A 13439-nucleotide genomic window follows, 5' to 3' on the forward strand; every position below is an offset into this window, starting at 1 on the left:
CCCCAAAGCATGATGCTACCACCCCCATGCTTCACAGTAGGGATGGTGTTCTTGGGATGGTAAGCATCATTCTTCTTCCTCCAAACACGCATAGTGGAATTATGACCAAAAAGGTCAATTTTGGTCTCATCTGTCCACAAAACTTTCTCCCATGACTCTTCTGGATCATCCAAATGGTCATTGGCAAACTTTAGACGGGCCTTAACATGTGCTGGTTTAAGCAGGGGAACCTTCCGTGCCATGCATGATTTCAAACCATGACGTCTTAGTGTATTACCAACAGTGACCATGGAATCAGTGGTCCCAGCTCTTTTCAGGTCATTGACCAAGTCTTGCCGTGTAGTCCTGGGCTGATTCCTCACCTTTCTTAGCATCATTGAGACCCCACGAGGTGATATCTTGCATGGGGCTCCACTTCGATTGAGATTGACCGTCATGTTTAGCTTCTTCCATTTTCTAATGATTGCTCCAACAGTGGACCTTTTTTCACCAAACTGCTTGGCAATTTCTCCGTAGCCCTTTCCATCCTTGTGGAGTTGTACAATTTTGTCTCTGGTGTCTTTGGACAGCTCTTTGCTCTTAGCCATGCTGAATGTTTGGGTCTTACTGATTGTATGGGGTAGACAGGTGTCTTTATGCAGCTAACGACCTTACACAGGTGCATCTGATTCAGAATAATACAGTGGAGTGGAGGAGGACTTTTAAAGGCGGACTAACAGGTCTTTGAGGGTCAGAATTCTAGCTGATAGACAGGTGTTCAAATACTTATTTTCAGCTGTATCACACGAATAAATTGTTAAAAAATCATAGATTGTGATTTCTGGATTTTTCTTTTCAGGTTATCTCTCATACAGTGGACATGCACCTACCGTGAAAATTTCAGACCCCTCCATGATTTCTAAGTGGGAGAACTTGCAAAATAGCAGGGTGTTCAAATACTTATTTTCTTGACTGTATATATGTATACATATATATATATACATATACATATATATTATATATATATATATATATATATATATATATATATATATATATATATATATATATATATATATTAGTGAAGAATGATAGAACATGAATGCTGATTGGCTTTTACCTTCTTTCAATCATTTTGTGGTCAATCCCTTCAAGACAACCTTGCAGGTGACCTCTTCAATGTGTGTGTACATCACAGGTGTACAACCACATGCTGAAACGCTTCGCCCAATTGGAGAAGAGAGTATTGCAGGAACCCACCCTTAAGACACACCTGCGAATCAAATTGGACAACATGAATACAGACAGGTGAGGACTACAGGTTGCCAGTCAAAATGCATTAGAGCTGACATCATGGAAAAACTAAACTAACAGGCTACAAAAACTGTCTTTTTTTAATAAAATGACAAAAGCATTGGAATTGTCAGCAGGTGGCGCCAAAGCGCTGCAACAACTAGATAATAGTGGTTAGTTGGATTACTGGTGAAAACTTCTCCTTGTAATCATATGGAATGAAACCGAATATTAACAATACACAGCTGTTGGTTTAATTATATATCCAATGAGTTATTTCTTACATGCACACTTTAATTGCATTCATCTAGCTCTATGATAGATGCACACGACATGAAAACCTATTGTTAAATGAATAATAAAAGGAGCTCTATCAAGAACATGTTGTTGCAAACAAGGCAGTAAATGTTTAATTTAGTGTTGTTCAAATCACTGTCCGCTTCCTGTTGAACTTTCCAGCATGTCATGACAAACATTATTCAGCCATTAATAATGCATCTTCCCACTGTTCAGCAGAGATGTAAGGGGGGAAACTATAAACTGCCCTTGTTTTTTGCAGCTTTTCTCACTCTTCATGCTTTAAGGAAAACACCAGAGAGCAGACCTGCCCTCAGAGGAGTGCATTAGACAACAATGGCCTGGAAAACATTGCCTAGGAAGGACTCATTCACAGCTGCCACACCTTCAGTCCCCTGCGCCCCCAAACAAGAGCCCCATGCTGCATTTCCATCCAATTTCCACTGCAGAACGTGTTCATTTTCAGCCTAGTGGCATGTCATTTTGCTCCGGCCCTTGGTCAAGAATTAATCCTTGAATCAAAACAGATTTTCCCGGGCAGCAATCTTCCATCAAGTATTGATTTATTTTTTTCTTTTTACACTGGCCGAGCCTGTACTCCCTAATTTAAGCTGACAGGCAGTAGCACAATGGAGCACCTTGGCACCTCTCTCAGATGTACACAACATAGAACACACACACCCACTATCTGATTTAGCTCTAATTATCTCTTTGGACTGACCTGGCCAGGTGTGGACATCATCAGCCATCATTACTGGCCTGTTGACACTTTACTGCTATGTTTGAGTGATTCTCTCCCTGCAGCCATTTTACACAAGAAGAGGGTTTCATCACGACAAAACCCCCCCCCCCCCCCCCCCCGTAAACACTGAGGCCCTTACTTATGAGCAGAGATGTGTCCGAACGTGTCATCTCTCCCTCTACTCCTGATGCCCTCACCTATGCAATCATCATGCATGGAGAGGATGATGGATCCCGGCTTGTTTTCCTCTCACTCTTGAAGCTGCCATGACCCCACACACTTTACCACCAGACTATTTTACTTAATTATTCGTCTTTACTCAAGAGGAGTTCAATATTAAGTTAGGAAGACATATTTTACAGTGGATCATCAGAACTCCTAACAGAATTTTCCACCTGAGAATTGACGCAAATAGTTTTAATCTGTTCCAGGGTCAAACTTTTCAATAATGCATTTAAAGTGACCTTTTAGCATTTTAATAGCGTTGCATGATTGTCATACGATAAATAGGCCTAATTTCAATCGCCATATTGTGTTAACGCATGCCTATGATACAAGCCAGCCATGTACCGCAAAATTGACAAGCAGCAACAAACGCGTCCTCGCTCGCACGGTGCGCAGCTGCTTCAATGTTCTCACGGGAAGGATAGCTAAACATGCTACACTACAAACCTTAGGAGGATACGAGATGCCATGCTAACAGCTCAGCTAGAGTTCTTGAATGTAAAGTGGGGTGGGTGGAACGATACCAAGTATAGTATCATACGGTTAATACTTTAGTGATTGTATCAGTACTTTTGTCACAAAATTGTTTTGTCAATTTCGTCGTTTACAAACTCAGGAAATAAGTCCCTAAACAAAGGAGGACTTAAAGGGCAATGACCAAAGGACTTACAGTAAATCTGAGCCAATAGTAGTTTTTGCCCAAAATATTGTATTTAAGTGAATAATTAAATAATTTGAATATTTAATTGTGTTTTTGTCTGACTATAAATGTAATTATTCAATGATTTTGAATACTGCCCCTGTAACTACAAATTTGTAGTATCGCCCAAGACTAATGTAAAGTATCCAAACAGAAGAATAAGTGTTTATTACATTCAAACAGAAGTGTAGATTGAACCATGTTCCAAAAAGTAACCATCATTTAACAGTACCGTACATTACCAAATACTGTGATCTCTATCCTTATCACAAGATGCTGAAATATACATTGCAAATTCGCAATACAGATTTTAGGCCCTATTGCCCATCCCTACAATTCAACATAAGTTATTATATGATGAAGTGCAAAAAAAAGTGACAAGTAACTATTGCTGATAAAATGTAAAAACCAAGCCGTACCTTTTTGATGAGCCACCCTTTCTGAAGTTCTAAAAATGTCCTCTTTGATTTGTCACTCATTAACTGTGGATTTGAACACAAACATGTTAAAACAGCCAATTGGCGTTCAGAGGCTTAACTGCCTATGTCCTTTTAAATAGATTCCTGCCTTAATGACGGGTGGGGCATGTCACACAAACTTTGCATCCTGCATGTCAAGGGTATCCAAAATGCGACCCAGGAGAAATTTGCAGGCCACGACACGTTTTTTTTAAATTGTCTCTCAGCACATTACAAAAATAAATGGACACGAGGCAAAGAGAAAAAGCAGAAACACTGATACTAATTAGGGCTGGGTATCATGGACAAGCGGTAGAAAATGAATGGATTGATGGATGGATCATGGCCAATTTCCTAAATCAATTTGAGGCTTCAAATCGATTAATCATGTCAATATTATAAATGTCTCAACTCTCTTACAAAATAAACATCTACATAATTTTTTCACTTCACCTCAAATAGGTACTGTAGGTGTTTTAATGTAAACTTGTAAATTGGACAGTTTAACCTGTAAACAAGACTGTGTCAAAGTGCAGTTTGGAAATAAAAGGATTTCAACTGAAACTGTACTTGTACTGCAACATTTCATCACTGCAAATTGCATTGAGGTGCAAAATAACAGTAAATATGTAAGCTATTTATCGAGACCCTTAATTTGGACCATCTAACCGTATATTCATGGCCTACGGAGAATTGAGTGGTAATGCAAGTGAGTCCCTTCATTTTCTTTAGTTTTGCCCCTGTCGGCTTTTTGTTTGGAAGGTAGGGATGTAACCACATATAAACATTTTAGTGATGCACTGAGATTTTGGCCATTGAAAATTTGGTCCAAAATTGCACGGAAGCAGCATTTCCTTAATGTGATGACATAAGCAATAGACACGCAATTGTCTGGAGTGGAGGGTGTGGACATTCTTCAATATATCAAACAAAGACCCGCAGACAGCAATCTGCAAAATGTGGAAATATCAAGAGTGCAATGGCAGCTGCTGGTCTTTTAAGGAGGGGATTCGCTAGCCAAATCTGCTGTGCAAAGCTAGTGTGACCGCCTCTGAACACCTGCTTCTTGTCGGAGACGCTGCAGAAAGAGAAGTCAAGTGTCTCCAAACGCAAGTACAGTCTACGATAACACCAGAAAAAGATGCTAGATTTGTCGCCCGTCAATTTTAAATGTGGAAAAAGTCATTAAAAAGTATGGAAAAGTCACCAGATTAACTCAGAACAACTAATTCGCTGATTTCCCTGTCAGATCATGCAACCAATCACGCGGACTCCCAGCGTCCGGGCCTGCCCACTGTCCATAGACTCCCAGGGACGCTGAGCGTGCGATGGGCGGGACAAAGCCGAGCATTTACGCAATGACTGTCTAGTTTAGCTGCACTTCAACAACCGTTGACTTCTTCTTTGGAGCAAGTCGATTCAATCTCTGCCGCCATTCAGTATTTGGCATATCATTGTATTATTATTATAAAATATATATTTGATTTCATATTGTTGAAATACCAGTAGTGAATAAACATTTTTATAATTGCTTTATTCCTTTAAGGATAAATTCAATAGTATTATTTTTTGCAATTGCAATGCCGTGATTTTAGTGAGGTTAGTTCTCCTATTTTCCTTGGCAGAAGAAGTAATAACTATTGGTCTGCCATCTTAAGAGACATATAATAGTATTTGAGTGTTATGATGATTTTTGCCTTCTCTGACTTATAATGTTGTTAAAATGTTTTTTTTTGTTTTTTTTTATAAAGGCCAAAGGGTCAAATCATGAGGTTCATGCATTTCGGTGGTAGCTTGCGCGCAGCTTTGAAAGCCCACAGGGTTTAGAGTATTTTTTTAACAGTGGGGAATCGGGGACGTCACTGATTGACAGATTTACTAATGTGGGCATTTCTAGTGTGCAGCCCGCAGAGCTCCTACCCCTCTGCTTCACAGACTGTGAGATTGTTTTACAGGTAGCTGCTGCTGCCTGGAGCTTTTGTGTTATTCATTCTCGTCTAATGCACTCCCACTTGTTCTGATCATGTCTATAAATAAACACGTCCGTGTTCATTTGTATTTACATTATTACATGGGACTCGTTACTGTTTTGGCAAGATGAACCAGTAAGAAATTGGATTAGCCGCTAAACTGATGTAAAAAAACGGCGACATTGCGACTTGGTCACATACTATACAGTATATAAAGTACTGTTTTCATCTTATCTTGTCATACGCACAATAACACCGACTGACATAAATGCTGGTAAAAGCAACTTTTTGATGCAATTTTGGAGTCTATCGGTCGGTGAGTGTGCAGGTAACTGTTTTCCTATATGTATTTATAAAGTTTATTTTCGACGAGTGCTGCAACTAACGATTATTTTGATAGTCGATTAGTCAACAATTATCTCAATGACTAGTCGACTAATTGGATAATAAAGCGTGCACATTTAATGGCTTTAATTTTTCCATCAACTTCGAAATGCAGCTTAAGTTATAGGCACGCCATATACTTCAGATTCTTCAGTATGACTCACTCCTGCTTCTTGTGGTAAGAAGTGGTTACAAGACAGGAAGCTGCTACTTTTCTGACAGTCTTACAAGTAACACATTTGACTGCAGCGGTGTTAATATAGTGACATTTTTAAAAAGCAATCACAGCAAAAGAAAAACTCTTACATCGCCTAAGTGCTCTGCAAGACAGTTAAATGGACTGTACATATATATATATATATTCTTGTATATATTTATATGTATAGCCATGCAATCAAGTGATCAAGGTTGACAGGACCATTAACTTGTCTACCTGCAAACACCCCAACTGTTGTGATGACAATAATAATAATAACGAAAAACGGTGGAAATAAAGAGAAAAAGCAAAAAGGGGATCATATGCATGACTGACCTGGATGCCACGTAAGGACTGGTAATTGCACCCCGCGAGGCATCAAGGTGTGCGGAGACGCCTGAACGCATCACAGCATCCCGCTCCACGGCTCAACCTTGAGGAGGAAGTGAGAACACAAACACAGTTCATTTAGTGTCAACACACAAAGCAGGCAGCAATCTAACGAGCATCTGCATCACGCCTATGACCACATAGAGACATGTCATTATCACAACACACACACACCTCCCTCTCATTCACCACAGTCTTAGATGCTTTACTTCAACAAGTCAACACTTTATCAGTGAAGTGCTTTGATAAAATGTGGAAAAATAAAGAAAAAGTAGTCCTGCCTGTTTACTTGTTTAAAATCTCATTTGACAGCGTTTTCAATTTGATAACCAAGACGTATTATTACCGTAAATCACAATAATTGGGAACTATCTTTAAAGCTGCGAAAACACAAAATGACCTAAAAAGTGCTCATTTTGGTGACGTTTGCTGTAGAGTTTTAGTGCGGTGTGGAAGTGGGTGATCTTCTTCAAGATAAACATTTAAAATAAGCCACTTTATAAAGAGTTGATAGGACAAGTGGCATTATCATTTGTTGGAACTTTAAGAGTCTAATGTATGAACTTACTAGTGCACACACTTAATTCATGGACGTCAATTTATATTTTATTTTGTAATATATTTTGTGTCATTTTAATTAGGAAGATGAAGGCCGCCATTACTAGCCTATCTTGCTCATTGTTTTTCTAATTTTTTATTGAACAAACATACATTTATAATGCACACTAAAGTCAAGGCACTTTCAACATAACCAACAATTTACACATCAGGTTGAGCAAATCACGACATCAGCAAAACATGTCAAGGAAAGAAAACAAAAGCAAATACAGATAGAGTATTAAATATTAATAAATGATAATATGAAAAAATATGAAAAAAGGGGCTACCTAAATCACTTTAAATGTTTTTACAAAGATATCAATTTAAGGGTTTTTGTACTCTTAATCATCCTCCAATATTTGATTGATAATTGTAAACCACTAAGCAATTAGAAAATGCAGGCCTTACTTTCATAAATCGACATTTATGTAGAAACATTTTTGCCTGGAGCACAATAATGTTGACAAACATTTCTATGTTACAGTCGTTTATAAAAATACCAAATGTGATCTCTTCTATAGGTGTACAGCTCTGGTAATGGGTACATTCGCACCCACCTGCACAAACGTACTTCAAAATGTAACAATCAAAATAAATATTACTTTTTTTTTGTTTACTAGGCATGCATATATAATATGCATTAGTTTGACCATTTAAAATCACGATAATAAAAAGGAGATGCTTGGAAATAGCATAAAAATGCCCCAAAAACTTGGAAAAACACGATTCATAGCGTTACTTTTTGGTGTAACCATCATGAGCGTTCTGTTCAGGTATATTTCTTTTATATTTTGATAAATCATCATACTTATGTGTTACTAAATTTAAATAGGTATTAATCAATCTTTAAAGGCCTACTGAAATGATTTTTTTTAATTCAAACGGGAATAGCAGATCCATTCTATGTGTCATACTTGATCATTTCGCGATATTGCCATATTTTGCTGAAAGGATTTAGTAGAGAAAATCGACGATAAAGTTCGCAACTTTGCTCGCTGATAAAAAAAAGCCTTGCCTGTACCGGAAGTAGCGTGACGTCACAGGAGCTAGTATTCCTCACAATTCCCCATTGTTTACAATGGAGCGAGAGAGATTCGGACCGAGAAAGTGATGATTACCCCATTAATTTGAGCGAGGATGAAAGATTTGTAGATGAGGAACGTTACAGTGAACGACTTGAGAGGCAGTGATTGACGTATCTTTTTTCGCTCTGACCGTAACTTAGGTACAAGCTGGCTCATTGGATTCCACACTCTCCTTTTTATATTGTGGATCACGGATTTGTATTTTAAACCACCTCGGATACTATATCCTCTTGAAAATGAGAGTCGAGCACGCGAAATGGACATTTAAAGTGACTTTTATCTCCAAGACAATACATCGGTGACACACTTAGCTACTGAGCTAGCGCGATAGCATCGTTCTCAAATGAAGATAGAAACAAAATAAATAAACCCCTTAATGGAAGGATAGATAGAAAATCAACAATACTATTAAACCGTGGACATGTAAATACACGGTTAATGATTTCCAGGCTGGCGAAGGTTAACAATGCTGTGCTAACGACGCCATTGAAGCTAACTTAGCAACCAGACCTCACAGAACTATGTACTCTCTCCTTTTTCTACTGTGAATCACAGATTTGTATTTTAAACCACCTCGGATACTATATCCTCTTGAAAATGAGAGTCGAGCACGCGAAATGGACATTTAAAGTGACTTTTATCTCCAAGACAATACATCGGTGACACACTTAGCTACTGAGCTAGCGCGATAGCATCGTTCTCAAATGAAGATAGAAACAAAATAAATAAACCCCTTAATGGAAGGATGGATAGAAAATCAACAATACTATTAAACCGTGGACATGTAAATACACGGTTAATGATTTCCAGGCTGGCGAAGGTTAACAATGCTGTGCTAACGACGCCATTGAAGCTAACTTAGCAACCAGACCTCACAGAACTATGTACTCTCTCCTTTTTCTACTGTGAATCACAGATTTGTATTTTAAACCACCTCGGATACTATATCCTCTTGAAAATGAGAGTCGAGCACGCGAAATGGACATTTAAAGTGACTTTTATCTCCAAGACAATACATCGGTGACACACTTAGCTACTGAGCTAGCGCGATAGCATCGTTCTCAAATGAAGATAGAAACAAAATAAATAAACCCCTTAATGGAAGGATAGATAGAAAATCAACAATACTATTAAACCGTGGACATGTAAATACACGGTTAATGATTTCCAGGCTGGCGAAGGTTAACAATGCTGTGCTAACGACACCGTTGAAGCTAACTTAGCAACCAGACCTCACAGAACTATGTACTCTCTCCTTTTTCTATTGTGAATCACAGATTTGTATTTTAAACCACCTCGGATACTATATCCTCTTGAAAATGAGAGTCGAGCACGCGAAATGGACATTTAAAGTGACTTATCTCTAAGACAATACATCGGTGACACACTTAGCTACTGAGCTAGCGCGTAGCATCGTTCTCAAATGAAGATAGAAACCCATCAACAGCCGTGCTCACCTGCATTCCAGCGATCAACGGCACGACGAAGGACTTCATCCGTGGGTTTGGCGGCAAGCATCGGCTAGGCGTCAGGGTAAGTAGTCCTTGTTGTGTTGCTGTAAGTATTGTAATGCCCCGCAGTGGAGAAGGAGTCACACAGACGAGGAAGCGCTGCTCAATCGCTTTATTAAAAAGCGGTAACTGGTTGTAGTTCAAAAAGTAACGCACACACATACACGAGCTGCTGTTAGCCAAAACTCACGCTCACACACACAAGTTCTCCGCCAACTCACTCGCGCATGCGCGTTCCCCAAACCCTTAAAGACAGTACACTAATGCAAATATCACAGATATTACAGTATCGTACTTAGCCGCTAAGACACCGATCGATCCCACCTACAACGTTCTTCTTTGCAGTCTCCATTGTTCATTAAACAAATTGCAAAAGATTCACCAACACAGATGTCCAGAATAATGTGGAATTTTGTCGAAGAAAACAAGAGGCTTTTCTATCGGGTCCGATGGGGTCCAACCACTTCCGTTGCTTTTGTGACGTCACGCGCATAAATCATATCCAAAGGAGTTTTTCAACCGGAAGTGTGGCGGGAATTTTAAAATTGAACTTTATAAGTTAACCCGGCCGTATTGGCATGTGTTGCAATGTTAAGATTTCATCATTGATATATAAACTATCAGACTGCGTGGTTGGTAGTAGTGGGTTTCAGTAGGCCTTTAAGCTGTGTGTATTTGATTTCAGTTTGCTTTTGACATCTTATTTAAAATTGTAGTTGAAACTTTTACAACCTTGTGTTGCGCTCATGATGGCGTAACCAAACTAGATTTCATTTAATGATCTTATTTTGAATATTTATTCCCTTTTTTACATGTAGTATATTTATAAATATACTGTGTTTTATGCTTTTTTTCTTTTTGGAACATGTAATATAATAATAAGTCCCATATACAATTATGTTTCTAGCAATACTTTAATTTGCCTTTGAAAGTAACACTCCAATGTCCATTAGTGGAGCTGTACACATAGGGAATGGGGACACTGTCTTGTTCATTGTTGTGTGCAGCTGAGTCCAAATAGCGAACCTTTGCTTCCGTATTTCCTAAACATTAGTTAAACGTGACTTTTACGGTGGTGTTACACATTTAAAATCATACTTCAAGCGTTAGAACGTAATGTTGACATAAACCAAGTGGCTTAAAATCACTTTGTTTGACTACCCACCTGTCCCTGTCGTCCGGCGGCCATTTTTGTTTTGATTTCCCCGCTTACCTGCCGCGGTGCACTATGGGTACCCGGAAATCGTTCATCACGTAAACCAGCATGTCACTACACGATGCACGGTCATGAGTCAGCAATTAGCTGTCAAATGTCGGCGTTATGACTCATCATTCATGGCGTGGCTCATCAGTCAATACAGGTAAACTTTTAGATATATTGTATTTAAAGACATTAGAAAAATAAACAATATTTATTCCTCAAGTACTTCTGGTCAAGCGAGCCCAAATAAATGGAACTGAACGACACTTGCTGCTTTTTAAATTGCAATGACAATAATTATTTCATGAGGTGTTTTAATAGTATTCGACACATACTTTTTAGTATTGTATTGAATATCTAAAGTACATGTAAAATGAATTGATTGATTGAAACTTGTATTAGTAGATTGCACAGTACAGTACGTATTCCGTACAATTGACCACTAAATGGTAACACCCGAATACGTTTTTCAACTTGTTTAAGTCGGGGTCCACTTAAATCGATTCATGGTACAGATTAGGGCTGTGAATCTTTGGGTGTCCCACGATTCGATTCAATATTGATTCTTGGGGTTACGATTCGATTTAAAATCGATTTATTTTTCAATTCAACACGATTCTCGATTCAAAAAGGATATTTTCCCAATTCAAAACGATTCTCTATTCATTCAATACATAGGATTTCAGCAGGATCTACCCCAGTCTGCTGACATGCAAGCGGAGTAATAATAAAATAATAATAATATGTAGATTTTTGTAAAAAGCTTTTATAATTGTAAAGGACAATGTTTTATCAACTGATTGTAATAATGTAAATTTGTTTTAACTATTAAATGAACCAAAAATATGACTTATTTTATCTTTGTGAAAATATTGGACACAGTGTGTTGTCAAGCTTATGAGATGTGATGCAAGTGTAAGCCACTGTGACACTATTGTTCTTTTTTTAATTTGTATTATAAATTTCTAATGATAATGTCAATGAGGGATTTTTAATCACTGCTATGTTGAAATTGTAACTAATATTGATACTGTTGTTGATAATATTCATTTTTGTTTCACTACTTTTGGTTTGTTCTGTGACTCCTCTCAATTGCTCTGTTTATTGCAGTTCTGAGTGTTGTTGGGTCGGGTTTGGTTTTAGAGTTCGATTGCATTGTTATGGTATTGCTGTGTATTGTTTTGTTGGATTGATTAATTAAAAATAAAAATAAATACATTTTTAAAAAAAATAGATTTTTTAAAAATGAGAATCGATTCTGAATCGCACAACGTGAGAATCACGATTCGAATTCGAATCGATTTTTTCCCACACCCCTAGTACATATATATACTATCATCATAATACAGTCATCACACAAGTTAATCATCAGAGTATATACATTGAATTATTTACATTATTTACAGGGGAGAGGGGGCGGGGGAGTTAGGTTTGGTTGATATCAGCACTTCAGTCATCAACAATTGCATCATCAGAGAAATGGACATTGCAACAGTGTAGGTCTGACTTGGTAGGATATGTACAGCAAGTAGTGGACATAGAGAGAGAGATCAGAAAGCATAAGAACAAGTATCTACATTTGATTATTTACAATCTGGGGAGGAGGGATGTGGAAGGGGGAGGGTGTTAGTTTAGGGTTGAAGTTGCCTGGAGGTGTTCTTTTAGTGCGGTTTTGAAGGAGGATAGAGATGCCCTTTCTTTTACACCTGTTGGGAGTGCATTCCATAGTGATGTGGCATAGAAGGAGAATGAGTTAAGACCTTTGTTAGATCGGAATCTGGGTTTAACGTGGTTAGTGGAGCTCCCCCTGGTGTTGTGGTTATGGCGGTCATTTACATTATGGAAGTAGTTTGACATGTACTTCGGTATCAAGGAGGTGTAGCGGATTTTATAGACTAGGCTCAGTGCATGTTGTTTTACTCTGTCCTCCACCCTGAGCCAGCCCACTTTGGAGAAGTGGGTAGGAGTGAGGTGGGATCTGGGGTGGAGGTCTAGAAGTAATCTGACTAACTTGTTCTGGGATGTTTGGATTTGAGGGTTTTGGAGGTGCTGGGGTACCAGGAGGTGCATGCGTAATCGAAAAAGGGTTGAATGAGAGTTCCCGCTAGAATCTTCATTGTGCTTTTGTTGACCACAGAGGAGATTCTGTAGAGAAATCTCGTTCGTTGGTTGACCTTTTTGATTACCTTGGTTGCCATTTTATCACAGGAAAGATTAGCCTCTAGAATGGAACCTAGGTAGGTGACCAAAAGTGCTCAAACATTGCCGACATAAAAATTTACACCAACATTGTAATGTTTTTTACACCTGCAAATCAACATCATAGTTTGCCTTTTTACGCTAGTCATAATTTGCGGTTATATTCACAACTATTGGCAACACTTGTTATCGTTGAAAATATCCTTACT

The 13439-nt window shown here is 38.3% G+C and overlaps 2 protein-coding genes and 1 long non-coding RNA gene across 11 annotated transcripts in view; 2 read left to right on the forward strand and 1 right to left on the reverse strand.

The window, feature by feature from the left end:
* Positions 1 to 5756, forward strand: part of xylb (xylulokinase homolog (H. influenzae)) — a 28172-nt gene extending 22416 nt beyond the window's left edge. Inside the window, exons 19-20 of the mRNA XM_062020843.1 lie at positions 1178 to 1287; positions 1832 to 5756. Coding sequence (XP_061876827.1) covers positions 1178 to 1287; positions 1832 to 1928 — 207 coding nt within the window. The 3' untranslated portion in view covers positions 1929 to 5756. The remainder of the gene's footprint in view (positions 1 to 1177; positions 1288 to 1831) is intronic.
* The window catches only part of LOC133629817 (uncharacterized), a 26855-nt gene extending 20176 nt beyond the window's left edge, over positions 1 to 6679 (reverse strand). The window contains exon 1 of one of the 2 annotated variants that reach the window (XR_009821122.1): positions 6581 to 6679. This is a non-coding gene — a long non-coding RNA (uncharacterized LOC133629817). Of the gene's footprint in view, positions 1 to 1099; positions 1250 to 6580 lie in introns of those variants that run through there. The other variant, XR_009821123.1, reaches the window with a different exon arrangement.
* A 2821-nt stretch (positions 6680 to 9500) lies between these two features.
* The window catches only part of pou6f2 (POU class 6 homeobox 2), a 245996-nt gene continuing 242057 nt past the window's right edge, over positions 9501 to 13439 (forward strand). For 5 of the 8 annotated variants that reach the window (XM_062020830.1, XM_062020835.1, XM_062020834.1 and 2 more), the window contains exon 1: positions 11037 to 11191. The gene's annotated coding sequence lies outside the window, so the exon portion shown is untranslated. Of the gene's footprint in view, positions 9853 to 11036; positions 11192 to 13439 lie in introns of those variants that run through there. The other 3 variants (XM_062020831.1, XM_062020833.1, XM_062020832.1) reach the window with 2 other exon arrangements.

Source organism: Entelurus aequoreus, linkage group LG15 (genome assembly GCF_033978785.1).
Source record: "Entelurus aequoreus isolate RoL-2023_Sb linkage group LG15, RoL_Eaeq_v1.1, whole genome shotgun sequence".
Lineage (NCBI taxonomy): Eukaryota > Metazoa > Chordata > Actinopteri > Syngnathiformes > Syngnathidae > Entelurus > Entelurus aequoreus.